At 39.4% G+C, this 26,698-nt stretch overlaps 3 protein-coding genes across 6 annotated transcripts; 1 reads left to right on the top strand and 2 right to left on the bottom strand.

Moving 5' to 3' along the window:
- Window positions 1–747: 747 nt before the first annotated feature.
- Window positions 748–11,990, bottom strand: LOC103143362 (copine-3-like). 4 transcript variants are annotated; one of them, XM_016675188.1, is made up of 17 exons: window positions 11,689–11,990; window positions 10,227–10,389; window positions 9,930–10,109; window positions 9,720–9,794; window positions 8,960–9,031; window positions 7,875–7,955; window positions 7,677–7,766; window positions 6,492–6,590; window positions 6,300–6,386; window positions 5,476–5,535; window positions 5,223–5,356; window positions 4,295–4,349; window positions 4,130–4,181; window positions 3,829–3,962; window positions 2,779–3,015; window positions 2,587–2,701; window positions 2,120–2,212 (listed from the first exon to the last, which is right to left on the bottom strand). In XM_016675188.1, exons 2-16 carry the CDS (start codon window positions 10,383–10,385, stop codon window positions 2,591–2,593), a joined length of 1,626 nt encoding a protein of 541 aa, XP_016530674.1. In that variant the 5' UTR covers window positions 10,386–10,389; window positions 11,689–11,990; the 3' UTR covers window positions 2,120–2,212; window positions 2,587–2,590. The 4 variants fall into 4 exon arrangements, 3 of the variants coding, with proteins under 3 accessions (XP_016530673.1, XP_007559922.1, XP_016530674.1); XR_001663032.1 differs by lacking the exon at window positions 2,120–2,212 and adding an exon at window positions 2,223–2,494 and having other exon boundaries at window positions 2,529–2,701; XM_016675187.1 differs by lacking the exon at window positions 2,587–2,701 and having other exon boundaries at window positions 748–2,212.
- A 705-nt stretch (window positions 11,991–12,695) lies between these two features.
- On the bottom strand, window positions 12,696–22,791 carry LOC103143360 (copine-3-like). Its single transcript, XM_007559857.2, has 16 exons — window positions 22,714–22,791; window positions 20,603–20,771; window positions 20,324–20,503; window positions 20,156–20,230; window positions 19,940–20,011; window positions 19,782–19,859; window positions 19,609–19,698; window positions 18,824–18,922; window positions 18,661–18,744; window positions 18,013–18,072; window positions 17,782–17,915; window positions 16,394–16,448; window positions 15,617–15,668; window positions 15,393–15,526; window positions 14,336–14,569; window positions 12,696–13,442 (listed from the first exon to the last, which is right to left on the bottom strand). Exons 1-16 carry the CDS (start codon window positions 22,758–22,760, stop codon window positions 13,323–13,325), a joined length of 1,683 nt encoding a protein of 560 aa, XP_007559919.1. The 5' UTR covers window positions 22,761–22,791; the 3' UTR covers window positions 12,696–13,322.
- On the top strand, window positions 22,112–26,172 carry rmdn1 (regulator of microtubule dynamics 1). The gene is made up of 10 exons (XM_007559859.2): window positions 22,112–22,359; window positions 22,745–22,850; window positions 23,019–23,103; window positions 23,788–23,947; window positions 24,077–24,166; window positions 24,232–24,287; window positions 24,867–24,954; window positions 25,048–25,078; window positions 25,199–25,332; window positions 25,800–26,172. Exons 1-10 carry the CDS (start codon window positions 22,222–22,224, stop codon window positions 25,836–25,838), a joined length of 927 nt encoding a protein of 308 aa, XP_007559921.1. The 5' UTR covers window positions 22,112–22,221; the 3' UTR covers window positions 25,839–26,172.
- Window positions 26,173–26,698: the final 526 nt, after the last annotated feature.

Below are 26,698 nucleotides of genomic sequence, written 5' to 3'. Positions count from 1 at the left end.
CATTAAAATGAATTGATCTTTGTAGTTGTAATGTGACCAAATGTAGCATTCAGAGAGAATAAGTTCTTGGTCTTCAGGTCATTCTGCCAAGTATTCCAGGTACGATGTCGGTGTTCGTAGTTGCTATTTTTCAAAACTGAATTCAGACTGACAGGGCAATAATTAATTTGAACATTTAATGTTTTATTTTTCTACCTTTTGTCATGTAAGACTATCCTCATGCAATGAAAAATTACTTTATTTTTAGATCATTTTCACATTTTCACAAGGAGTACCAATTGCACGAATAAACCAGACACTAACACAAACTCTTCAAAATTATTATTTTTTTTATTAACCTGTAAAATGCTCAGCTTTTTGTGTTGTTGGTATTTTAGCAAATGTAAAAAGAACAGAAAAACAGACATCCAACATGCTGAATCTTTTAGTATTTACTTGTTATGAACAATATAGGAGTGTTTTGTTGTTTTCTTGAGGAATGACTTGTAAGACTATCAGAAAACTGATAATTGACTATGGATGTTAATATATAACAACTAACATTCTACATAAATGCCATTGTGCATCTGAATCACTGTAAGCCTGTCTCATATACCAATTGTTACATATTTGATTAAACATCATAAGCCAGTAATTATTTGATCATCTTGATTTTCATTTTGCATAGCATGGAACAAAAACAAAGTACAGACAGAATCAACACATATAACAAAGAGATATGACATAAGGCAATACATGAGTCAAAAATGAATTTTTACATTTTTACTAAATTATAAAATGTACATACAAGGGTTCTCTAGTTGGTCGCTTGTTAAGGCAAAGTGAACGTCTTCTATTATGTGCATATGTTTAGTGTGTAAAACATTTTCTCTATTAGGTCTCCCTGATTATGCTAATAAAGAACCAGTCCACTTGCATAGAAGCACCAAGTGATCAGTCAAATTAAGTATAAATTTGATTCTGCACAAATCATTATTAATAGTGACATATAGCTGATCCATTTTGTAAACATTTGACAAGCTTTCGCTTTGACACCTAAGACCTATTTACATTTTGTGGGACCGCATAACATATAGAGACCCACAAGGAAGTAACTGCAGTAAAATGGGGATCAAGGAGAAAACTAAGTTTATATCATCGGACTTCAGCACTGATAGACTGAGGAGATGGCCGATATTAGCTGCCTCATTCTTGGAAAAAAAAAAACATGAATTTATTCAAAACATTTAATCTATTGATTGATTTGGTTGAATCAATCAATCAATCAACCAAATCATCTAAAACTGGTAACCTTTTTTAGATGTAGGTCATGCCAGTCTGGGTGGTGAGTCATACAACTCAGATCAAAAACCACGACTGCTACTAAGTCAGTACCTGCTAAATAAACACTTTACTTATAGAAGCAATAGTTCTCAATGTTCTCCCTTTTAAAAATTACAGCGCAAGAAACACGAGGGTTACAAACCTAATGTTGTAGTTATTAACCAAAGTTTAAACAAGTATTTCTACCCAATTTATTTGGTGTTTTCTTTTTTTTATTTTTTAGTTAAACTAAAATAATTTAACACATCTTATGAGAAAATAAAATCTGTAAGTATTTCTGTGATGGTTTCTCTATAGTAACCTTCAGTTTACTGTGTGTGAGATGAGATGCTGTTTGCTTCCTCATACAGCAAAACCATCTTTTATGGTTTCTGAAGGGCTAATTTGATTTAACAGACTGTGTAACAATGGCAAAGGAGACACAGCGGAAGAAAGATGCACCTCAACTCTGACACAGGCAGAATAGAGGTGGGCTGAAGATGCAGGTTAAAGAACAGTGACGGAGTGCCGTAAGACTGTGTCAGCAAATATATGTAATGTCATAAAATGTCTCGTGTAACGAGGATAAGCCTGGTAAATGTGAGTGTTATATAAAACAGCTGCAAAGTGTTAACATATCGCAACATGTCCATTCCTCGGCATAAGCCATGCTAGGCTAGGTTCAAAACACTGACGCGCCTTAACAAAGAGGCTTCAGAGTTGAAGGGGACTCGTCATTCTTTCGGAGGAAGTTTGGTTCTCAGCATGCATCACTAGGGGGCGCCGATGCCAGGTGGTCAGAGGGAGGATCGTTGCTGTGAGGTGGGCTCAGTTTCATGGTATTGAAGAAGCCCGCCACCTGGCCCGGCACTTCTGCCAGGACGCTCTGAGCAAGAGCTTCCTGAGGACCCTGGAGAAAGGAGAAACAGGGATGGTAACAATGGAGGACGGACAAATACAAAAATGATATACGCAATGTGAAAAAGAAGCCAAAGAACAAGCAGCTAAAGAAAGGCTCGGGTTAGCATTGCTATGCATAAAGTTGAAATCAGGTATTTACATAGAATGCAAAAAAGAAGATTCATTGACATTAAATAAATAAAGACATTATTACCATAAAGGGACAAGGGTGTACAGGAAATGGATAGGTGTGTTATTACTATAATACGGCTTTCACAATTATGTTAAAAACCATATTATCTTCTGTAAAATACTGAACTTAGCACCAAAATGAAAATTTGAGGGAGGAAAACAAGTTGGAAAAACAGGATGGGATAGTCGTACATGTCTAGGAAGGACAGGGGTCGCTGGGGGGCTTCAGGTCAAATAAATTGAAGAAGGAGGCCACTTGGTCAGGCAATTCTGCCAGTACGCTTTGTGCGAGTGCTGCAGTGCCTGCCTGAAATTAGATGTGCGAAACTTAAAACAACGTCCGCGGTGGAGCACATCTGCACGTTGGGGCGCGCTGGAGCTTACGTTTTGGAATTGCCTGAATGGCACGAACTGCACGATGTCCCTCATGGCGGCCTCGCCCGTGGCCGAGCGCAGGACTCCGTCGTCTCCGTCCAGGAACTCCATGGCGTTGAAGTCCGCCGCTCCCACGCCGACAATAATGATGGACATGGGCAGCCGCGAGGCGTTGACGATGGCCGTGCGCGTCTGATCCATGTCGGTGATGACTCCGTCGGTGATGATCAGCAGGACGAAGTATTGCTGCAGGAGATGGGAGACAATGCAGAGAATTTATGGTGAGATTAAATTAACGGGACATTATTATGTGCTTTCCAGGCACATAGTGCCATTTTATAGCATAATCAAGTCACTATGTTCACTTCAGTTGTTAAAAAATGCTATATATCAAATATGACTAAAAACAAATTCTACTTCGTAATTCAACGCCTTGAAATTGGGCCTCTGCTTCTTTAAGAAACTCCTGCTCTTTCTGAAACTCCGCCTTCAGGAAGTCATCACAACATGGCTCCTCTATTAACCCTTTAGCAACATTTTTACCAGTGTTGCACTGCTCAACAGATGCCCTGCTCCCCCAGGTGTTTGCTAATTCCAGCTGACTTGTCACATGGCAGAAGCTCAGTTTCTGAGCTTCTGCCATGTGAGGCAGAAGCTCAGAAACTGCAGCTCTGAGGAGGAGGTTCGTTCTCGAAGGCTTAGGTAGGTCCACCCAGGTGTTTTGCACAGCTGAATGGTTGCCATGGGAGATTATAGGATTTCTCAAACGTGCATGAAAGAATCAAGGCAATACTCCAGGTATGTTTTTGATGAGGGAATAACATTATAACATGATGTAAAGTTCAGTAAAGTCAATTTAGTATATAATACTGTCCTCTAAATGGACATTATAATGAAAGAAGACATTAGTACACACAACTTTTCAGATTTCCATTTGAAAAAACAACATACATGTTGGTCAAGCAAGTCAAATTTCCAGAAAATACATTTGAGTTTGAAGTTCAGCACATATAAGCCTTTTCAACTGTTGCAATTAATTAAACATTTGTTGCAACTCACAGAGGCGGTTTGCTGCTGTAAGGCCTCTCTGCCAAAATGGGCCACGTGATTGATGATTGGAGCGAAGTTTGTTGGACCATAGAGCTTCACCTGAGGCAGACACTGCTGATAGGCAAAGATCACTCCCTCTATGCCTACAAAACCAGACGAAAACAGATATCATTTGGGTAACACAAACAATCTGGATCTCTTGTTTCTATACACCACTTTGTAAACGTAGTACATCAAAAAAATAAAGACGAAGCCCCAACATAAGGAACTTTAACTTCCTGTGAGACATTAAAGATTCACTAGGTCTTACCTGCACAGAATGGATTTGAGGGGTTGAAGTTGATGGGGAACTCATGGCTGACCTGCAGACGAGCAACTAATTATGTCAAACGAATGTGTCTGGACAAGGTACACTGATCCAGGGTGAGCTCTTATTTTATTTTTTTTAAAGTATAAGACAGCTAAAATCAATCACCTGCCATGTTGGAGGAAGCTTTGCGCCAAAACCAAAGGCGGGGAACATCTTGTCACTGTGGAAAGGAAGTTATGCAAGTAAGAATGTTGGTCAAGGGGAGTTAAGCAACATGGAGGACTAAGACATACACTTTCCCCAGGTCATACTGCACTGAGTGTCCCATGAGTTTTATTAAGGACCTCATTCAGAAGGACAATGGGTTTGGTTCACCTCTGCTGTAAATCATTTGTTCCGTTATTTTATGCCCAACAGAGCGCACAAGGAAGTTTACCCATGTGTTTGGAAAGTATGGGGAGAACCTGGAGGAATGCAGTTCCTACAGCTGTGGTATAAGTCAGTGTTGACGTTTTCCAACCTCTGCTGCGGCGACTTTAAGATGGAGGGAAGAAAACCACATTTAATCAGAGCTGCTCTACTTGGACCTGATAACTGGACGGACTTTACTTCCTCACATTTATTCTCTATAGCAACAAACATCTCACCGGCCACTTTATTAGGTACACCTACTGCTAGTACCAGGGTTGGCTCCCTTTTGCCTGAAGGACCACCTTAAATCTTGGCGGTATTGACTAACTAAGATGGTCGAAGCATTCTTCAGATGTTTTGGTCCAAATTACCACAATGTGACCTCTGAGGTGTATGGAGGTCCAGAATAGGGGGGGGGAATCACTTAAAAACTATATAATGAGATCATTTAATGTCCGTCTGCCTCTAGCAACCATGTAACATTGAACGCAGCATCAAATCTACAACAGAATGGCTAAAGATTGAGAATCAAGGTGTTGCAATCATGGTCAAAGGACAAATCCTTAACCTGACCTGTGCAAACAATTGCACAACGCTCCTCGTTTTCTCTATCGAGTCTTTTTATTTAAAGTCTGAGTAAGTTTACCTTATTAACACCATGCATTCAACGTCATCTTTTTACCTGTCATAATCCTGGATGACGTTACCGACTGCCCAGATCGCTGCCAGATACTCGTTGTAGCCTTGAGGGTTGATGTAGTGTAAAGATGAGGGTAAACTGGGATCCCCATTGGAGCCCGTGAAATCGATAGCAATCTGACCACAAGCATAAAGAGCATCAGCGTTAAAATCACACAAACATGGGAAAACACAATGGGAAGTTTTGTCGATATTTCTTAGAGTGGAAATGATTTTTAATAGATTGTAGTACTCACTGTGAAGTTAATCTGACAGCCGCCCATTATGTAATCCAGAAATGTGTACTCCTTCACTATCTGTAAGCAAATAAGGATTAAAATACATATTCTAACACCATAATCATAATAGAAAACTGCATCTTTCATTTAAGATTTTCATGCTTCTCCTGACTCAACGTTAAGGAAGGAATGGAGTTAGAAGGCCAGGAAGGAAGGAGTGAAGGAAGGAAAGAAGGGTACAGGAATTAAGGAAAAAAGAAAAGGCACAAAGAAGGGAAGGATGGAAGAATATTTCGAGGATGGACTTGAGGAAAGGAGCAGGGAAGAACGCAACAGAGAAAAGTTTCAAACACTGAAACAGGGAACGATTAGGTCAGGAAATACAAATATTCCTCCTCACTCTTATTCATTTTTTAAATGTATCCAGACCTGGAAAATACAGAACTCAACTTCACCCCTAAGTAAGAAACCTTAAAGTAGCACAAAGTTGTCGAGTGGAAAGACTACGTGGTTTTCAAAACTTTCTGCATGTGTCAATGCGAAAGACGGGGATTTGCACGTTTTTCGTCACATTAGGATTACGTTGTTCTAAAACATGTTAAGACAAATAAATCTCACTCGTATTCCTGAGCAGATTCAGATCTCCTCATTAAAATTAATTGGACTAATATATGATTAAAGGTGCTTGCTCCTTTTATTTTCTGTCATACCCATTTGGCATAGAGTTAGAATGCCCACATATGTTTTAGTCAGAAAGTCCAACCTTCTTTTTTGGGATTATGATGGCTTTAAAATTACATATTTATTTGGTTTATGAAGGAAATGTCTTATGAAATATTTACCTTGCATTGTTTTATGATGATAATTCCAGAGTTTTTGTAGCCTTTCTTCTTCTGCTTCTTCTTGCTGTTGATGCATTCAAACTCCGCCTGAGGAGAAGAGACTCAAACCAGTCAGATTTCACCGCCACCTTTCGTTTACCAGGTGTTTTCGTAACGCGTCGTGAAAAAAACAAAGGTTTAAACTGAACTCACAGCGTATGACTGACACGCCTGCTGTATCTGACAGAGTGACGTGAGGAAGGAGCCGATGAAATCATGCGAGCCACTGTTGTTGTAGTCGTAGCAGTCGATCTGGGAGACAAAAGAGGGTCGGGAGAACCAGGACAAAGTCTCACTAGTCTTTATTATCATCAATTAAAGCATGTGGGAGGCAGAGCAGATGATGCAAGAGCATGAGTGTGATGCATTCAATGTGACACTCTGACAGTGAAAACCTCTAGCAGAGACACACACACACGCATCCATTGTTGGTGTGGAGAGAACAGAGAAAACAGAAGAGCTCTACACACAGTATGAAGCAACCAGCAGAGATCAGACAAGCTAGAAGAAGCTACAGCCTACAGAAATCAACGGCTATGAAAGCTGATGGGTCATCCATCTTAACGGAGAAACTGGTCCATTGGCTCTCTTACCAATTTAACGTTTAGCCATGTAGCTAGCAGGTAAAACAAAGGAGCTGCATTTTGACTGAGATTTGTAGAAAAAAAAAAAGTTAAATTTATACGTCAAAACAAAACTAGCAAAGTAAGATTTAGTTAAATTTGTACCAAGTGGATACAGAATGAAGCTGGATTGAAGTAATGAAGTTTGTTGAATTTTTGTGTTTATAAAGAAAGATTAAAGGTTTCCTTCAGTTTCAGATTTATACTGATGAAATGTGGAAAAATTCAAAGGTTGTGAGTACTTTTGCGGTGCACTATGCCTAATATGAAATTTCCAAGTTAAAAACAATTCATGAGTGACTGGACCCCCAGCGCAGCATCGTCTCATTACAGACTAAAAAGCAGGTGGGTTCAGCAATGGACCAGTCTCCTCAGCAGCAGGTGTGTTCCTTTAAGACGGATGTAGATGCATTGTGGACTTGAGCCGGTCCGGTCACAGACACCGCATCCTTCAAGTGATGTGCACTCACTCTGCTAACAGTTAACTCACTTGTGCTGCCTGGAAAGCATCTGTTCCACATAAGTGTGCTTTAATGGAGTTAAGAAATGGACATAAAACAAACACGCATTTCTTTATTTGTAGCAAGGAGATTAAACGCAACAGAACATGTCCAGGGGACTTGATGTTACTCAAGAAGAAGCCTCAGACATTAGGAGATTCTAGCTTTTAGCTTTTTATCTTTACTAATACTGCCTGGAGTTGTAGTGTTTGTACCTTTATAGATTTTTCCACGTCACCGTCGCAGAGGGACTGAATCGGGATTCTGAATGGCTTCCATATGGGGTTTAGGTTGCATTTCACCACCTGAAATATTAGTAAATATTAGGAAAAACTGCAATGTTTTGTAACGGTGCACACTTTAAACTTAACAGTAATTACTTCACTATCACAAACAGCACTTTGTGTCTGTACCTCTGTCCTGTGGGCAAGCTGCCATCCAGTTTCTGTCTGCTTGTAAAACTCCAGGAAAGGGTCGGACTTGCCAAAAAAGTCCTGGAAAAAACAGAGAGCTGTAGTTAACTTTATTTAACCGTAGCAATGTTAAGGCTTCCAAATGTAAGTCATAAACTCTTATATTATCCAGGAAATGACAAATGTTGGAAGGCAGTTAGCAATATTTATTTTTCTCTTGAACTTGTTTTCAATAATCGCCAGGGCTGAAACGATTAATCGTACTAATCGTGATTAATTGATTATTAAAATAATCGTCAACTAATTTGGTAATCGATTAATCACTAACTGGAGTACAGACTCAAAAACAAAAGGACAGCACACTTAGAGCAGTACTTAAGTCAAACCTGAAAAATATATATTCAAATATGTTTTACATGTAAAATCATACAAAAAGTGTTTGTAAATATGTTTTATCCAGAACTCATCAAGTGGCAGTTTTAGTTTCATTGGGTTCAAATTTTTTTCCTTTTATTGAACAGACCAAACACACGTTGTATTGATGCTAAGTCGAGCAGAAAGGGCTAAACTTTTCAAATGTTGATGTTAGAAGTGTTTTTCATTTTTTATTTCAGATGCATCCTTTACTACAAATGATCAAGAATTCAATAATGGGAATATTATTTTATATTTTATTTACTGTAGGAGATAAAATGCTTATTTTCATATTTTAAAAATAATAAAATTAGTTATAAGCTTCTAACATTGAACAAAAAATGTCTTAAACGCAAGTAAGTTTGGAGAATGAGCCAATTTTTTTTATCTGATTAATCAATTAATCAACAGAATAATCAATAGATTAATCTACAACCAAAATAATCGTTAGTAGCATCCCTAATAATTACTACATCAAGTGAGTTGTTTTGAGCGCATAGACACCAGGATCTGATCTAATCATGAAGGTCACATTGATTTGACGACTCATCTTCAATCATCTGCCTTTAATAATTCAGTATTGACAAAACGGTTTGGTCAAGAGTTTAAAAATTCAGCAGCAGAGTAATCTGACCAATCAGCGAGCGGATCAGTCAGTCAGTCATTCAAACCTTTTTGTCCAGTGACCTGGCAGCAATTTCCAACGCCACCGCCCTGTTGTCGTTTCTCTCCTCCGCACAAATCTAGAAATTGGAAAAAGAAAATCTGCTTAGCATCCCAGAACGTATAATAGTCTTGAACTCGAGTTGTTGAAGCTAAAACATAAATATGAACAGTAAATAATGTTTGTTATGTAAAGATTCGAGTTTGTGTGTGTGTCTTTGTAGAAAGTCAGAATTTTGCCTCCAGCTCGTTTGATTTGTTTTGGTATAAAACAACCAAAACTCTTCTTGGGATAACTGAACTGAATTTCCACAACAAAATGACGATAAAAGTACCAGTAACGTTTCTTAGATCCGATTATCCTCAATGAATTGTAAACTATGTGTTAAGTTTTTTTTTGTTGTTGTTTTTTGTTATTGTTGTTTGTTTTTTTACATTTAATGCAAACATTAATATACCATTGAAGAAAATGCATGTAACATATTATTTATTTATTTTGGCAAAAGTTGGATGTTTTCCTATATTTTTAGGACCTAAAAATAAAATGGTGATTCTTTAAAAATGCCAACAAATTGCCCAAATTATAAATTGTCTTTTTCCAAAAGGTCAAGTAACATAAGCAGCTCCAAACACTTTCTATTTTGTACAGAGAGCAGAAATGGCCCACTTGTACTGTTGCGGTTCCAGTCACCTAAAACAAGCAGCAACGCTCTAAAAGCAAAAGAGGTGAAGTACTTGATAAGTTTTTAATCAATCAAATAAGCTCACGGTTATCGTTCCTTTCCCTGCTGGTGTCTTGTCTCTCTTCACAAGAGGTTTCGTTAGTTTTTTCGAGGACACAATCTGAACACAGAGACACAGCAAGTCAGTTTAGTAAGAGCTGCTACAACCTCTAGCTTAAGACCAGAAATGTCTACGTTTTTACAAATCGAAAAAGACGCATCAAGCTCGATAAGTAGCTGGCATTTTCTTTCTGACCTGTCCCAAGGTGCACTCGAACTGTCCCAGGAAGTCCGCTTCTTCTGGAGTGCAGTTTTCGCTGTCGATGTCGTACAATTCAAACCTCAGTTTCTGCACCACCTCGAAGTAGTAGTCGAGGACGATGCTCTTGGAAAACTTGGGATTCAGGCAGTTCTGGATTTTCTCCGTTCGCCCAATCTAGCACAAGAGACGGTAAAAAAAAAAAAAAGCAAAAGAAAAAAGCTGCGTTGCATTACAAGTCCAGATCTTTTCCGTGATCAAAGTGACATAGAACAGAAACAGCCGAGCGCTCACCTCGTACCAGTGAGGACCCGAGGAGTTCAACAGGACCACGCACATGGGGTCGGACTTGGAGAAGGCGTCCATGTCCAGCAGATCATCACAGGCGATGTTGAGCGCCACCTTGGTGACGCAGTCTGTGGCCTTGGGTTGCGGTGCTTCAAAGGACGCCATGGCTTCTTCACTGCAGTTTTAGGGGGGGGAGTGAGGGGGAGATTAAGAAATATTCAAATTTCCAAGTGCAACTCTCTGACCCCTATAAGCCAGGCTTATTGTATCATAAGCCTTACAGGCTGCCAGGCTTCATCTGCTTTATATGTATATATACATACACACACACACACACAACAGTAATAGTGATAGTGAAAGTACGCCAATTACACTGACTGCACCTTTGCCTTGGCTTTGTGCAATGCTGCAGCATCTGGTCATAATTTTGCACCGTCTCTCAGCCATTGTTTAAGAAGGGAATGAAGGAGAACATACTCTTCAAGATGAGCAATTGTTTTGCGTCTTCAGTCAGGAGAGTAGTAGACTATACCAACTGAAATAAACTACAGGGGATGGATGATATCCTGAATTTGCCTCATCCCATACCAAGAGAGGAGTGCAAGGAAAGTTTCCACACTGAGGAAAAGCCTTTTCTTACCTGCCTTCAAAAAGTCTAAGACGAACCTAATGGGACTCTACTGGAATTCTGTATCGGCAACAAAATTTCCACATGGATCTGGTGTGAAAGAAAGGAAGGATAAACATCCAGAACATGTGGAAGAAGCACCTGGTGCTTACCGTCAGTACGGTAGGGGTTCTGTGATGCTGAGGGTCTGCTTCTCTTCCCATAGAAATGTTCTTATAGATGGCATGATTATCTCTTTACAGGAATAAAGGAATGCCATCAAACAAGAGTGCCGCCTCTGTTCAATCACATTTATGACATCACCAATGTTAAATTACATGAGAGGAAATATTTGAAATATCTGAGCTGTTGCTGAGAGGTCTAATGTTTTACTTTCAGTTAGCAAAAGACCACAGCACAGAGGATTTATATGGAAATGTTGACATTGACTAGATGGCTATTAAAGGGCGTAGTCGGTAAAAAGTGTGACAGCATTTTCCTCTACAAGTCCAAGAAACTGAACTCTACTCAACTGGTTTATGTTTGTGACAAACTGCTCCGGTTAATATATTTTTAGTCGCAAAGCCGACATTTAGCGCTCTGCAATTACAGCCAGATAAACATCAACACTGTACGTGTTTAAATGGCTCCTGTGAGTAAACTCTAAACTAAGCAGCTTAGTAGTGAAAACCCAGACATGATGGGATATTTAGTCACAACTGGCCGCTATTCACAGTTAGTTTGAGCTTCGTTCCATAAAAGCGAGCGGTGCCATTATAAATGCAGACGTTTCAGCGCGTTTTTTTTTTTTAAGAAAACGTTTCGCCCTTTTTTTAATATAGTGAACAAAAATAAAGTTATGTCAGAGGTTTCCTTGGGTAATAACGTACCTTTTCTCTAACCGTCCGTCCTCCTAGAACCCAGCAGAAAGAGACTGAGGTTGGCTAGCTAGCTGTAGAAGAGGGCGGTGTTCTCCTGTCATCGACGGAACCAGAAACACTTTGACACCGGGTCGCTCCTCCGCCTTCCAGTCACCACATCTTGTTCCGAACCCACAAACAGAAGATAATAGTGCACACAATTCACGGGCTGCATAATATTTACAACATAAACGTCATTCGTACTCGGTTGAATATCCCGTATTTCACGTGACGCGTGTGCTCTATGTTAGTTATATAGGCAGGGGGCGGGGCTTTCCCAGATACATTAAAATTAATTTCCATTATTTGTTGCCCAGACTGGCTTTTCCATTCTGACATATAATCTGTATTAGTAACCTCGCAACAGGAAGGTTTACAACCTTCAGATTGATCTCAGATGATCAACACATTTGTTTTTTTGTTTTGTTTTCTCTTCCCTCTTTAATCCTGCTCATAATAGTAGAAAAATAAAACATGAATGAAAAAAATCACAAACACAGAAATTACAAAAGATATGTATGTCAACATTTATTTTCATCAAAATAACTCTGGCTTGAGTTAGCCTGCCACCAAAGCTATTAAAGCCTGAAATAGTGCCTCAATGCCAAACATGTTGCAGCAAGCACAAACGTTGCTACAGGAGATGCACATTAAGGTCCTGTCGCAGTCTGTTCAGTCTCCAAACCTCAGTTCAATGTTTCTAAGCTATCAGCACAAACATTAAGTCATTACTCATTAAGTTTCATAAATTCCTTATTTTAATTTACTCCAAAATGGCAGAATACACAAAGATTCCCGTTTCACTCACAGTCAGACTCCTTGCACTGGGACTTATTCTTATTTAATGATACAGGGCTGGACAATATGGCTGAAAAATGCCTCACAATATAAGGCTTTCATATCAGTAAATATCAATACTTATTGATTAGGGTTTTTTTTTTTGTTGTTGTTTGTTTGTTTTATCTAGTTTTCCGTCGAGTTGTTGTACTCATTTTCTCCTTTTATTCCACACAGCAGGGAAGAGGCCAAACCTGAAACTGCAACTCCAAATTAATCCGGTTGTTGCTAGGTAACCAAAGAGGAAATGCGTTAAGGCCGACTAAAGCATTCCCTCTGACATCCCCCAGAATGCTGTGTGGTTCTGGACGGGAGTTTGGTGAAATGATTCAGAATTCTGTGGGGCGTGTTATTACATTGCGTGTCTGTTATTGATTTATTGCTCAGTCAGTCCTACTGATGCACAAAAGGTTCTCAGCTCAACAACATCCAAGTTCTGCAACATGCAAGTAAGTATGTAAGCATCATTATAAGACAAGAAACAGAAAACACACATTTAAAAACAATGAAAGAAATGTAAACAGATGGATTGAGGATGGAGGACAGGGTGTCTCAGTTATTGTAAATGCTTGCAGGTATCACAACACTTTGCTTACGGCATGAATTGATTTAAGGTCAGTCACAGAGGTAGGTGTGTTTTTTCTTTGCGGTTTTTCACGCTAAATGAAAAACTGGAGCAGATGCAGGCAGGAGGTTCCCAGTCCCAAACGACACGTTGGGAGGGTTTGACTCTTCCCATTAGGACGGCTCAGGCACGCCGAAGACGTTTGGTGGTTTTAACTTGTAACCGTTGAAGAAGGACGACACTTGATCAGGAAGCTCTGCCAGGACGCTCTGGGCAAGGGCCACGCTGTTTCCCTGCAGCAAAACAACGGCACAATAACGATGGAGAATCATCACAAGCTGACCCGGGGAATCTAGAGATATTAAACATGCGACTGCTCGTGTTTAGGCTTGCAAAAGCATTCATAAGCGTTGAGCTTTTTCCACATTTTGTGGCAAAAATCATCTCAAAGAGTACACATGGATGGATTTTATGTGTGTAGGCTGTGGCTTTTCAGGCCTTCCACAATGGCTCTCCATGTCTTTGGCTAAAAATTATAAAGAAACAAACACATTTTGAAAAATATAGATATAATAAAGAAGTTTTTGTGTTTTTTTTGTGTGTTTTTTACCCCCAATAAACATTTGCATTGAATTTCTGCAAATGAATGACACTAAAAGTACCAATAACACTTTTTCTGGAAATCTTTGTTTTGACATCATTTTCCACAAGTATCAAAACCCAATATATGTGTGTCCACTCTCTGTCTTTCAATATTATCTCCTTAAAAAACAAACAAAAAGAAAACAACATTTAAATAAAATGTTTATTTTAAAAGATATTTTCTAGATTGTAAATATTTATGATAAATTCTAAATTGTCTTTTTAAAAAGAAAAAAAACGTGGCTCTAAAAAACAAACAAACAACTTTTTGTCTTGGTGTCAGACCAACACAAAACGTTGTGAAAAGTTGTGAAGAGAAAGAAAGAACAAACAATACGAAAAGAGTGAAATGCAGTTGGATCCTTATCTTTGACAGGACAATCTGTGCCCAGGCTTAAATATTAACCATGAAAATCAAGGTCAAGTGACACAACCTGGAGGAGTTGATTTGGTATTTATGTTTGTTTTTTTTGTTTTTTTGCAAGTTAGTATATTTTAACCCTAAGGCAGCAGGGGCGGCTAAAGCTTCTGACTCGCTGCTTACATGGAAATGTCTGAAAGGCACAAACTGGACGATGTCTCTAGCACCTGCGTCCCCCATGGGGGACAGCAGCAGTTTGTCGTCGCTGTCCAGGAACTCCATGGCGTCGAAGTCCGCGCCGCCGACGCCCACTATGATGATGGACATGGGCAGATGGGACGCTTCCACGATGGCGGCGCGCGTCTGGTCCATGTCTGTGATCACGCCGTCTGTGAGGATGAGCAGCACAAAGTATTGCTGCGCATGGACAGACATAAAGGGACAGGACAGAGAGGATTAGCTTTAAACTTATTTGGGAATTTTTCTAGTTTCTACTCAACAGTTTACACATTTTTTTTTTTTTTGGCTTTACTGAATACTCGAATGATATATAAAAAAAAAATCCTTGGCTTATGAGACATCAGAAAATCCATGAATCAGAGATAAATTTGACATATTTTTGTTGTATTTTAAAGGGGCAGTATGATGTAAAACTAACTTTTTTGAACTTTACATCATTGTATTATGTTATTCCTTCATCAAAAACATTCCTGGAGCGTTGCCTTAATTCTTTCATGCATGTTTGAGAAGTCCTTTAATCTCCCGTGGCAACCATTTATCTGTGGGAAACAACTGGTGGGACCTAGCCCCGCCTTTGATGACAAAGCTCCTCCTCTGGGCTGCAGTTTCCAGGCTACCAAGTTTCCACATTACACAGCAATCCTATCTCACTCAGCTCCTTCAGACTAGCCAGTAGCAATTAGCAAACACCTGGTGGAACTTCGCATCTGCTGAGCTCATTACATGAGCCACTTCTCAATGCCACACTGGTAAAAATGTTAATAGAGGAGCTATGTTGAAGGTGGAGTTTCAGAAAGAGGAGGAGTTTTTAAAGAGACAATGACCCAATTTGAAGACGTTAAAATACAAGCTAAAATTTATTTCAAGTCATATTTGATATATATAGCATTTTTTTTAACAACTGACATTACCACAGTTACTTGATTGTGCTATAAAATAGCATTACATGCTTGAAAACCACATAACGCTGCCCCTTTACAGTATCAAAATGGTTGCCTACCGACGCAGCGTTCTGGCGGAGAGCTTGTCTGGCGAAGCAGGCCACGTGGTTGATGACTGGAGAGAAGTTGGTTGGACCCCACAGCTTCACCTGAGGCAGACACTGCCGGTAGGCCTGCGCCACCCCCTCTATCCCTACAGCACACACACACACACACACACACACACACACTTCTCAGGGTAAAAGCCAGCACAGCTGCAATCAAAACTTGACGAAAGGCTCACCTACACAGAAGGGATTTGCTGGATTGAAGTTGATGGGAAACTCATGAGAAACCTGTCAGCATGAGGATTAAAGAAGATTAAAAACGACATGATAAAGTGGTCTTTGCCACACAGACACATGAAGAAAGAATGGAGATCAAGGGTGTCCAAAGTGAGTCAAGATTCAATTTTGACTTCTTATTTTTAGTCACGGCAAAATCATTACAGACTAATTAAAATCTTATGTTGACTCTAGCAGAAAGTACTTGGATTTTTTTAAATATTTTTTTAATTAAACTTGGCTACGTACTTGTCAATAAAAGTGACTTAAATTTTGTTTTGATTACTAAGAATTGAAAAAAGTTCTGTTATTTTCAGTCAAGATCTTTAAAAAAAAAACTGTAAAGTGGATCACTTTTCTTTTTTTATGTTTTGGATCTACAACAGTTTACACATCCCTTTCCAACACCAAAAGATTGGCTGCTTTACTCGTGTAATTAAACTGTTGCAGCTTACAGTAGTTTATCGTTGTGCAGATAAAATAAATACATCTCTTTTCTGCCTCATGGTTTTGGTCTTGTGACTTGATGGTTTTGGCTCAAAAAGTTTGGACACCCCTGATATTGAGTGTGTTTAGCAAGAAAGGAGCTCTGATGGCTTCACAAACAAGCTAATGTAAATACTGAAGATTGTAAAATTGAGATTAAATGTTCTGCTACATCTGAAAAGCAGTTTTATTTAATAAAATATGAAGTTTTCTGTATGACTGTCAGGTTTAATAGTGTGTTTTTTTTATACCTGCCATGATGGAGGTATCTGAGCTCCAAATCCAAACACTGGAAACATCTTAGTACTAAACACAAAGAAAGTCACAGTTAACATTCATCCAGTCAAATCTAGTCCTGTGGAGAGGCAGTAAAGTCATTTACTCACATAACACACTGCTGCACAAATAGGAATGGTTTTTGTAATATTGTTTTCTTCCCAATACAATGGGAAGAAAACTTTTTTAACCAAAAGATTTTTTTTGTCCTAATTTTCACTTTTGGAAAAAAATGACTTCGATTTAGGGAATGTCTCTACCAGCTTTGTAGGTCTATTTTTTGGTTTGTTTGGGGGGGTTTTTTACCCATGGTTCTTTGCAAATTTGGCTTAAACTCAGCCTGACAGGATGTAGAGTCTGTGAACACCAGTTTCCTATTTTTCCCAAAGATTCTCAATTTCAATTAAGTCTGGACTTTAACTGGGTCATTCTAAGCTATGGTCTAAATCAAGGGTTCCCAAACCTTTACATATCGAGAGCCTCCTCCCAAACGTCATTAGCTTCTGCCCTTCAACAAAATAAAGATATTGACTAAGATATTGAAAGCCCCTCACTTTTATTCCCTATTTAATAATTATTAACTGCTGTGTTGTACATTCAGATTTTAGTCGGCCACGAATCCTCAGGGTTTTATGCAGCAGTGTCCTTCACAGTAGAGCTGAGGGACGGTTTTGTTCCTGACAGACGGTCGTCCATTTTGCGCTCACTCTGCTAGCTTGAGGAGCAGAGCCGGTTGATCAAAAACATGAGCATGGTAAATAACCTTTCAATAACTTATTTTAACTTATATTTTATGATAATCATTGAAAAACAGATTTGATTTTGTTATTTAAAAAAACCCCATTACAATTAAAATTTTATTATTTATTAAGAACTGCATTAGATTTAACTTCTTGTATTTTTTTTTTGCCTTTGTTTCCCTCATCTTTCCTCCAGCGTATGAGGCTCCCTAGCGCCACCTGGTGGACCCTCAATTTGATGTCTAGGTCACCTTCTTCCACATCTTTGAGTCTCTACAAGGCTTGTAGCAAACTGCAAACATCACTTCTTACCTTTCTTATAAAAGTTAATATTCTGTATCCTTTATTTCACATACAAGGATACAATAAATACATTTAAGTTTGTTGCATGACAAAATATGAAAAATTTCAGGATACATGAACTTTGCATCAAACGCTATGGCATATAAGGCTATGGTGTGTAAACTGTAAACTTCTTCCACATACTGTGATTTTGTCTACACTGATGTTTGCTCCTTTCTAAGATTGGTAAAAAAAAAAAAAAAGTTTATTAACAATGGTTACAATTAAGGATGGGTTGCTACAGCTGATGTGGGGGTAAACAACCATAATATGTAGTTTACCTGTCGTAGTCTTGGATGACGTTACCTACGGCCCAGATGGCCTGCAGATATTCATTGTAGCCGTCAGGGCTGATATAGTGAAGGGACTGGGGGGTCATGGGGTCACCATTAGAGCCTGTAAAGTCGATGGCAATCTGGGCCGCCGCAGAGAGAGAGAGAGAGAACGCAAAAATAAAAGAGCATTCTACAAGACAAGACCAAGTAGTTTATGCTAGGCATTTCCAAACTCACCGTAAAGTTGATCTGACATCCTCCCATCACATAATCCAGGAAGCTATATTCCTTCTCCACCTGAAAGACGCAACGTTACTTTAACCGTATCCACAAAAACGAGACATATGGAAAATGAACATCAACAATATTAATTGGGAGTCGTCTGAAATTCAACTCAGACTCTTAAGACCCGTTCACACCTCTGTCTATACAGACAGAGGTGTCTGTATAGACAGAGGTGTCTATATAGACACCTCTGTCTGTATAGAGGTGTCATCTGGTGTGAACGGGTCTTAAGAGTCCGAGTTGAATTTCAGACGACTCCCAATTAATATTGTTGATGTTCATTTTCCATACGTTTCCATACGAGCGATTCAAATGAGACTGGATTATGGGAAATTATGGAAAAACTTTGCGTGACGCTACAAAGGCTCTTCTGGAGGCCGCCAAATAAGTTCCCTATGAATTTATACGCTACCATCAGATGGTGCAAAACATTTCAGCATCACATTTTGTGGAAGTTTTATTTAAGGGATGCACCGATGTCAAACTTTGGGTCAATATCAATGTCTGATATATTTTATATTTCACCCCCCTTTTGACATTGTGACATATTCACCTATATTTTCTGTATATCATAATGTTTTGTTTTTTTTCCATTGTTACCTGGCAGCGTTTTATGCAAATGATCCCAGAGTTTTTATATTTTTTGTTTCTCAACTTTCTGGAGTTAACGCATTCGAATTCCGCCTGAAAATGGAAAGAGATGACGTATTAATCTTTGTAAACCACAAACAGTCACAAAAATAAAAAGCCTAGAAAGTCTTACCGGTGACAGGTGTGTGCCTGCTAGCATCTCTGCTAGTGAGGCTGTAAAGCTCCCAATGAGGTTGTGCGAGCCGTTCACGTGGTGGTCGTAGCAATCCACCTAAGAAGAAGAAAAAGAAGGCTTTCCTCAAAACGAAACATCGTCATATTAAGTTTCAGCGTCATGCACGCTTCATCATATTATAAGCAGCAGCGTTACCTCAGATGAGCTCAAATGAAAAACAAAAAAAGGGAAAAAGCCCACCTTCACACCGTCATCCACGAATCATGCATGTGCTTGTTCGGCTGGGTGACAAACACTGCGGCTTTTTAGGTTTGGTAGCGTTACACAACAAAAAAAAAAAAGAAAAGAAAGTGCAATACAGCATGAATTAGTAGCATGTGAGAGAAACAAGTCCACAAAAATAGCTGACATATTTTTGTTCAGATATGTTGTAAGAAAACATATTAGTTCATGTTAATACAGAGCATTTTCAAACAAAGTAAGCACACCTGCTTTTAAATCCTAATATCTTACAGCTTCAAGAGCGCAACCACTCTGCCATTACAGAGACATTTGTTGCTGTAGCATTTTGCTAACACAATTCATAAACTCAAATTGAAGTTTATATTTTTTTAATATATAAATTCCCAGTGTTACAGATTGACAACTACAAAATGATATTTATTTTAGGGTTTTTGATACCAAAGGTGTCAAAAAATGTGGATGTTAGTGTAAAACATTAGAAATAACTTAGCAGTTTACTTACTTTTGCCATCACTGTAAAATGTAAGAGAAAAGATTACCTTTATTGGTTTTTCCACATCTCCCCCACAGAGGGCTCGCAACGAAATACGGAAAGGTCTCCATACTGGGTTCAGGTTGTTATAAACGACCTGCACAAACAAGCACAAGCGTCCCCAGACTGAGCAACGGTATCTCTGCCGCGGGTGCATGAGATCCAGATAAATGCGTTTACCTCTGTCCTGTGAGCCAGCTGCCATCCCGTTTCTGTCTGCTTGTAGAACTCCAAGAAAGGGTCGGACCACCAGAGAAACTGAACGACGTTACAGCCATTTTTATCACATACAGGATAAGCTCGAGCAATATGAAACTCCAAAACAAAAGCATCTGTACCTTTTTGTCAAGCCTTCTCGCCGACACTTCAAAGTTTGCCACTCTTGTGTCTGTTATTTCTTCAGCACATATCTATAATTCAGTTGACACAGGGGTACAAGCTTATTTGTAATCTGACTTACTGTTTCGGCCACTTTCCAGCACAGTGAAGCATATTATAAGCCAAGTTTTAGATTGTTGGATGAGACGACAGTGACGAGGAATGAGTCCACCTACAGTAATTGTCCCGTTGCCTGCAGGTCTCCTGTCCGTCAGCAACAACTGTCGGGTCATCTGCCTGTTGGAAACTATCTGGATGCAAATAAAAACAACTCTGTTGCTTTGAAAAAGGAAAAGAAATTAATGGGTTTTTTTTTTTTATACATGTATACATATATAACTCACCTGACCAAGTGTACATTCCAGCTCCCCCAAGAAATCATCATCACTCAGGTCGTAGGTACTATTGTCGATGTCATACACGCAAAACTTCAGCTTCTGCACCATCTCAAAGTAGTAGTCAATGACAAACTTCTTGGCAAACTTTGGGTTTAGGCAGTTCAGGATCATTTCTGTGCGCCCAAGCTGATGGAGAAAGATTAATCGCATCACGTTGCTCAGGATGAATTTGTCATGAGAATGTGGATGACTTCTACAATCTCCCACCATGACCCCGACACAGACCTCATACCAGTGGGAGCCAGAAGTGCTGATGTAAAGGGCGCACAGGGGGTCCGACTTGGAGAAGACGTCCATGTCCATCAGGTTTTCACACGAAATGGTCAGCTCCACCTTGGTGGCCAGGTGAGTGGCCACGGGAGCCGAGGCAGCTGCTGAGGCCATTCCACCTGAACTTGTTGAGAAGACAATCTGCTGTTAACGAACAAACAAGGAGTATTTTTCTTAAAGGATTTTATTTATTTATTTTTGCTCTGGTGGGATTTATGAATGGACGGGCAGTTGAGTTATGAGCGAGCGACAAGTGTCACCGGGTCGGGACTCGAACCAGTGACGGACCGAAGTCTCCTACATGGGTCGTGCGCTCTACCCACCACGCCCAATAAATTTAGGTTGGTTGATTGATTAATGGTTGATTGCAAGTGCACACCATATATTTTCGATTTTTAAAAAAATATTTATTGAAAACCATGTATTATCTTGTTTTAGTCGCATAATTATGCACTACCTCTGTTGTAAAATGACAACATTTCCTCAAAATACACTTAAGTCTATCATTTTTACTGCGAATTACGTGGAAAATCTACATGGTTAGGAAACTTGTTGCATAATAGTGTTGCAAAAACTTATTTTCCTCAGTGACAGCACAGCGCGACCGTACAGATGAATGCAAAAAACAACAAAAACATTATATTTACTCTAAAAACATAAAGAATGGACATCGTTGATACATCAACCAGGAAAGTGACTTTGTTTTGGAATTTGAACTTGGGTATAAACAGTTCATGTCTATGTAAAGGTTTCATCAAACCGTAACATCATTCATACAGACTTTCTAACACTACCATCACTTGTGAACGTCACATTTAGCTGCTGTACTGACACTGCAGTACCTCGAGAGGGGTGTGGCGACCAACCAAAACACGTTACAATCACTTGCAGTATCCACTCCTTAGTATTTGGAGACTTACTCACATTAATTTACCCGTTCAGCACCTGATATAATAGCTCTTGATCCAATAACTTATTTCTGCTTCTGGCCGAGTAATGAAAACTAAGGTTTATCTGACAACAACAGCTGGGAGAGTCGGTGTGGGTGGAGCCAACTGCTGATCTTTACTCTGATTGGTCAACCTAAATCCCATCGAATCCGATGGCAGTGGAAAACTAGGAACGGTGGGTATTTTACAACAGTAGTGAAACTACGATAGGATTATTTTTTTTAACAAATTAGCTTATTATTGACTTTTAATAACCCGGAACTCTTAAGGTATTCGTTTGTTTCTCATCAGTAGCAGAGGGACGAGCACAGGCAACGGGATGCATTCAAGAGCGGCAACACTGTTTCGTTATAATTTAACAAAAAAAAGTCTCACCTATTGCCGTATTTAAATTGAACAACAGTAAATAATGCATGTGAAGTTGTACTTGGATATATATTCAGTGAAACTAGGGTTGTTAAACTTAACAACCCGAGTTACCTTTAGGGATATTTGTGTTTTTAACCAATTAATGTCGAGAAAGCATTTGTGCTCTTGAATGTTCACCGTTTGTCTCTGCTCGCTGCTGCCTGAGTTGACATTAAGCCGTGCAGTTCCTGCTCATTGGACCTTTGGATCAGAGAGATGATGGCTCGGAGGGTTTTAACGCGGTTTGTGAACAAGAGTTTGCTGGAAGCTGCAGTCGGCGCTAAAGGCGGAAGGATCAGGGGATCGAACCGCTTCTTCCGGACAAGTGCCAGCTGGACAGTCGGTGCTCTTGGTGTAAATACTTTATGTTTTGTTTGTTTCTGCCTGCTTAGCTGACGATAAAGCTCTTAGTAATGGAGAGGTTGCCAGTCACTTTCACGGGGATGATGTGAACTGATAGATGATGAAAGCAGGTCAAAGTTCACCAGGGCTTTAATCGTGTTTCGCACTTGTTAAAGCTTCCTGAACTTATTAGGTCTAATAAGTTCAGGAAGCTTTAACAAAAAGTTCAGAAATACATGCGAAAACTTAATTTCCAAGAGAAAGCCAAACTTTATTTTCTATATAAATATAAAAATGGGATGTTGTTACTTTAGGTCAGCTAGGATACCAACCAATAAAACACAAAATACAACATTTAATCCTTACCTTTGTTTTTCTGACCTGTTCTTGTCCACAGAGTGGAAGAGCTGCATTCCTGCTGGGACTCCCTGTACTGTCTGGTCTAAGTTACCAAGCTTTCCGTAACCTGCAGAGTTCAGCCGTGGTCTGCGCTTTAGATAAAGGTAAATAGGCAAAATGGGTTGGATGTAGTGGGGGTGGAAAGAAATAATAATAATAAAAAAATCTAAGTGATTTTGGAGTTAAATAGATTCAGTACTTATCAGATGCATCTCCACTGACAACAGTTGTTGTACAATAACAGCAGGATGTCATGTTTTGTGTCTGGGCAGATGAGGTCCTGGAGCAGGCTGACTACCTGTACAGCTGCGCAGACACAGAGAAGCTCTACCAGCTGCTGCTGCAGTACAAGGACAGGTGAGCCTGAACTGCAGCTGCTCACTTTCAGATCAATTTCTGTCCAAAATGCATCGAACTTAAAGGCGAATTTCACTAAACAAGACTGAACGGAAAGTTTTTTGGTGATTTAATACAAAAAGTTTACAATATCCAGATATTGCAGCTAGTTAAGATCCAAAATTAAGGAGTTTTTCCAGAAAGTGTGAATATTACACAGAAAAAAATAACGCAGAAATACTATGGCCTACATATTCATGGGGAAGACTGCTTGCTAATTTGACAGTCACTGACACTCACCACAAAAAAAGGCTAAGCCATATGCTTGGTCTTTGCTGTATTGAAGCAGATCAGAAAGTTAAGTGGAAGAAAAAAAGAGCTACAGGAAAATCTTGACAAGAAAGGGATACCTCCAACTTTGGATACGGGAAACATCGGCCATTTTTCTTGGATTTAAGTCAACCCTTCAACATCAGAAGGAATCTGGTTTTTATCCAGTAAAGAACTCCGAGTTGAATTAATTGTTCTACAAGTAAAGCTCCACTGGATGACAATAAGGCCACCCTTTTGTTGTAGTCGTTTTGTCAATCCAGTACCAGAAGGGGGCACCACATCAAATCATCTTAGCACATGGGTGGACCAAAAGTTGGGATTTTTTTCCTGGTCAGTGTGGGGTCGTCATGCAGGTTGTGTGCTTCCGTGCAGCGAGGATGCAGAGTTCCTGTGGAGGCTGGCCCGGGCGTCTCGGGACCTGTCCCTCCTGCCCGACACAGACGCCGGGAGGAAAAAGCAGCTGACGTTTGAGGCTTTTGAATATGCAAAGCGTGCTCTGGAGAGAGACGACAAATGTTTTGCTGCACACAAAGTAAGTCGGCTGTTTCACTGCAAGAAGAGGAACTGATGTAACAATCGGAACCATTATGTTTAAGAATAATGTCGTTCGGCGGTGTATTCCCAGTGTGAAATATGCTCGTTTTTCCCCCTCTTAACTCAGTGGTACGCCATTTGCCTCAGCGACACTGGGGAATTTGAGGGAGTCAAGGTTAAAATAGGAAATTCATACATCATCCGGGAGCATCTGGAGGTGAGAACATCTGGGTCACTGTCTGAAAACAAAAGCGGTACATTTATTCATCATCTTCCTCCCAGAGGTCTATTGAGCTCAACCCTAAAGATGCCACATCCTTACACATTCTAGGTTACTGGTGAGTCTTTTTCTTCTTCTCTTATCCCAATCATTGCAGTCAAATTTAAATGGAAGTGGACACAACCTAGGAGGATTTTAGCATTAATTAACTACATCTTAATTTATAATGCATTATGTTTTTATGATTTAAAGCACTTTGAACTCGTTACTGAAGTGTCATACAAATTCCACCACCAATCCTGAAATTAAATGAAATTGGGCTTATATAAAATTATATTTTCAATCTTCAAAAGGTTCTCAAAGACTCTTTACATTCACGTGATGATAGCAAGCTACTGGTTTGTGGCTAGTAGTGCCATTTTGCACCTTTCTACTGTTCTTTATTGTGTTCCAGTTTGAGATTTTAATGTATGAAACACCAGAAATTGATGATTCAGTTGTACACAGTGCCAGTTCACATGTCTTGGAGACTGAATGATGAGTGTTCGGTGGCCAAATTTACTGTTCTTCCCGTTGCTAACCCGTGAATCTTCATCGGATCTGGAAGCAGACCATCTGATAGCTTTTGAAGCATTTCAATCCAAATAGAGGTGATGCTCTAGTGAAATCTTATCCAAGACAATTTCTTCTTCCTTAGGTGTTTTGCTTTTGCCGAGTTGCCGTGGTATCAGCGCAAAGTGGCCGCTGTAATTTTCTCAACACCGCCTACGTCTACGTTCGAGGAGGTTGGACACTTTTCTAAGTTTTAGCCTTAACCAGTCACTGATCTTTAATCGCTAATCGCTAATGCTAATGCTAGTTTTACTTGTGTTTTTCAGGCTTTGGAGTTCTTCCTGAAGGCCGAGAAAGGTAAAACGGCTTGTACTCTAATCATTGAACAGCTCCCGTTGCCTTTAGCTAAGATTCATAATAATAATTTAGAAAGATTCTAAGCTTAAACACATCTTCTGTAATTGTTGCTTCGTACAGTCGACCCAAACTTCTACAGTAAAAACCTCCTGATGTTGGGAAAGACCTACATGGCCATGAACGACAAGGAGAAAGCGCTTCACTGGCTAACCAAAGCTAAAGAGTACCCCATCCACACACTGGAAGACAAAGAGGTATAACCACACATAGCTACTGTAGTATTAAAAGTATTCACACTCCTTGAATATTTTGTGCCTTAATCTAAAGGAGAATCTGCAGCAAGAACAGAAAATTGCTCTTCACAGGTATTCTCTGTCCAATCTGTAGTTAGGAATAAAACATGGTTCTACGGAGCGTTAATCCACGGGGCACCGAATACATTTACGGACCAAAGTTGTCAAGAATTACTTGAGAATTTTGGTTTGCAACATTTTGTTTTGGTTCAACAAAATGCTAAACCACGTCTCCTTTTCCTTCCTCTTCAGTTTTGTACAACATTGTGTTTGTTTGTTGCATGAACTCCCACAAAGTTACGTCAAAGTTTGTGGGTTTAACTCGACCATGTTCAAGGGACATGAACACTCGAGGCATTATCCAACTGGTTTGTACTGAATGTGGCCATTGTGATCGCGTAAACATACCAGAATGTGTTCCTCTGCAGGTCCATAAAGAGGCAGTGGAGCTCCTGAATCAGCTTTGATAACCTTCTATCCACCTTTGCTCTGCGTGCCGCAGGAGGCCTTTGGACTCAAACCGAGACAATGAATGAAGAATCCCAATAGGATATGTCAGTTGCTTCACTGGGACTCAAAGCAATAAAGACAAAAATAAAAAAAAAGTAGATCTAGCTTGAATTTTCTACATGCAACCCTCAAGAGAAATGAGGCATTATAGCACAACTAGAAAACTAATTCTGTTAACATTTTATATTTACTTTTACAGTGTTCTCAAAAGTGTTTTATTTTCATCTTCTAAAATGTCTACCAGTTGTGTCTGAAGTGATTCATAAACAATAAAAACTATGATTTGACTGCTGTTCTTCCATCTGTTTGCTGCACACTGCTGGTGAAACACGGGTACTACACTTTCCTCATTCTTTCAAGACAGCGTCATCTCCTTTGGAAATATTTCCCTAGATGATCAAAGTTTAGAAATTAAAAAGCATTGACAATAACTCCATTGAAGATTTTGAAACTGCAGCAGGTAACAAAAGGCTAGCTATTGGAGCTGATAGCTTGACTATTTAAAGCTTGATTTACTTCTCAGTCTAAAATGAATTAAATAAAATGCAACAGTTTTTAACAGAACTACTGCTTTTCTTTCTAAAATGCACTCAAACATTTCTGTGTGAACAGTGATGGTTTTTAATGACATGCTAGTAACACAATCTGTGTTACAGATTGACAACTACAAAATGATATTTATTTTAGGGCTTCAAACATCTACCAGAGTCCCAGCCAGTGATGTGCACAGCTGGACATTAGGAGGCGCTAGAGCACCTGACCTTTTACCTCTGGACAAAAAAATAAGAAGGGTCCTTCTGGAATGTTTTTTTTAAAT

The sequence above is a fragment of the Poecilia formosa genome, unplaced genomic scaffold (assembly GCF_000485575.1).
Source record: "Poecilia formosa unplaced genomic scaffold, Poecilia_formosa-5.1.2 Scaffold108, whole genome shotgun sequence".
Classification (NCBI taxonomy): Eukaryota; Metazoa; Chordata; class Actinopteri; order Cyprinodontiformes; family Poeciliidae; genus Poecilia; species Poecilia formosa.
Note: the sequence above shows the minus strand (reverse complement) of the source record. Positions and strands in the feature narration are given on the sequence as shown.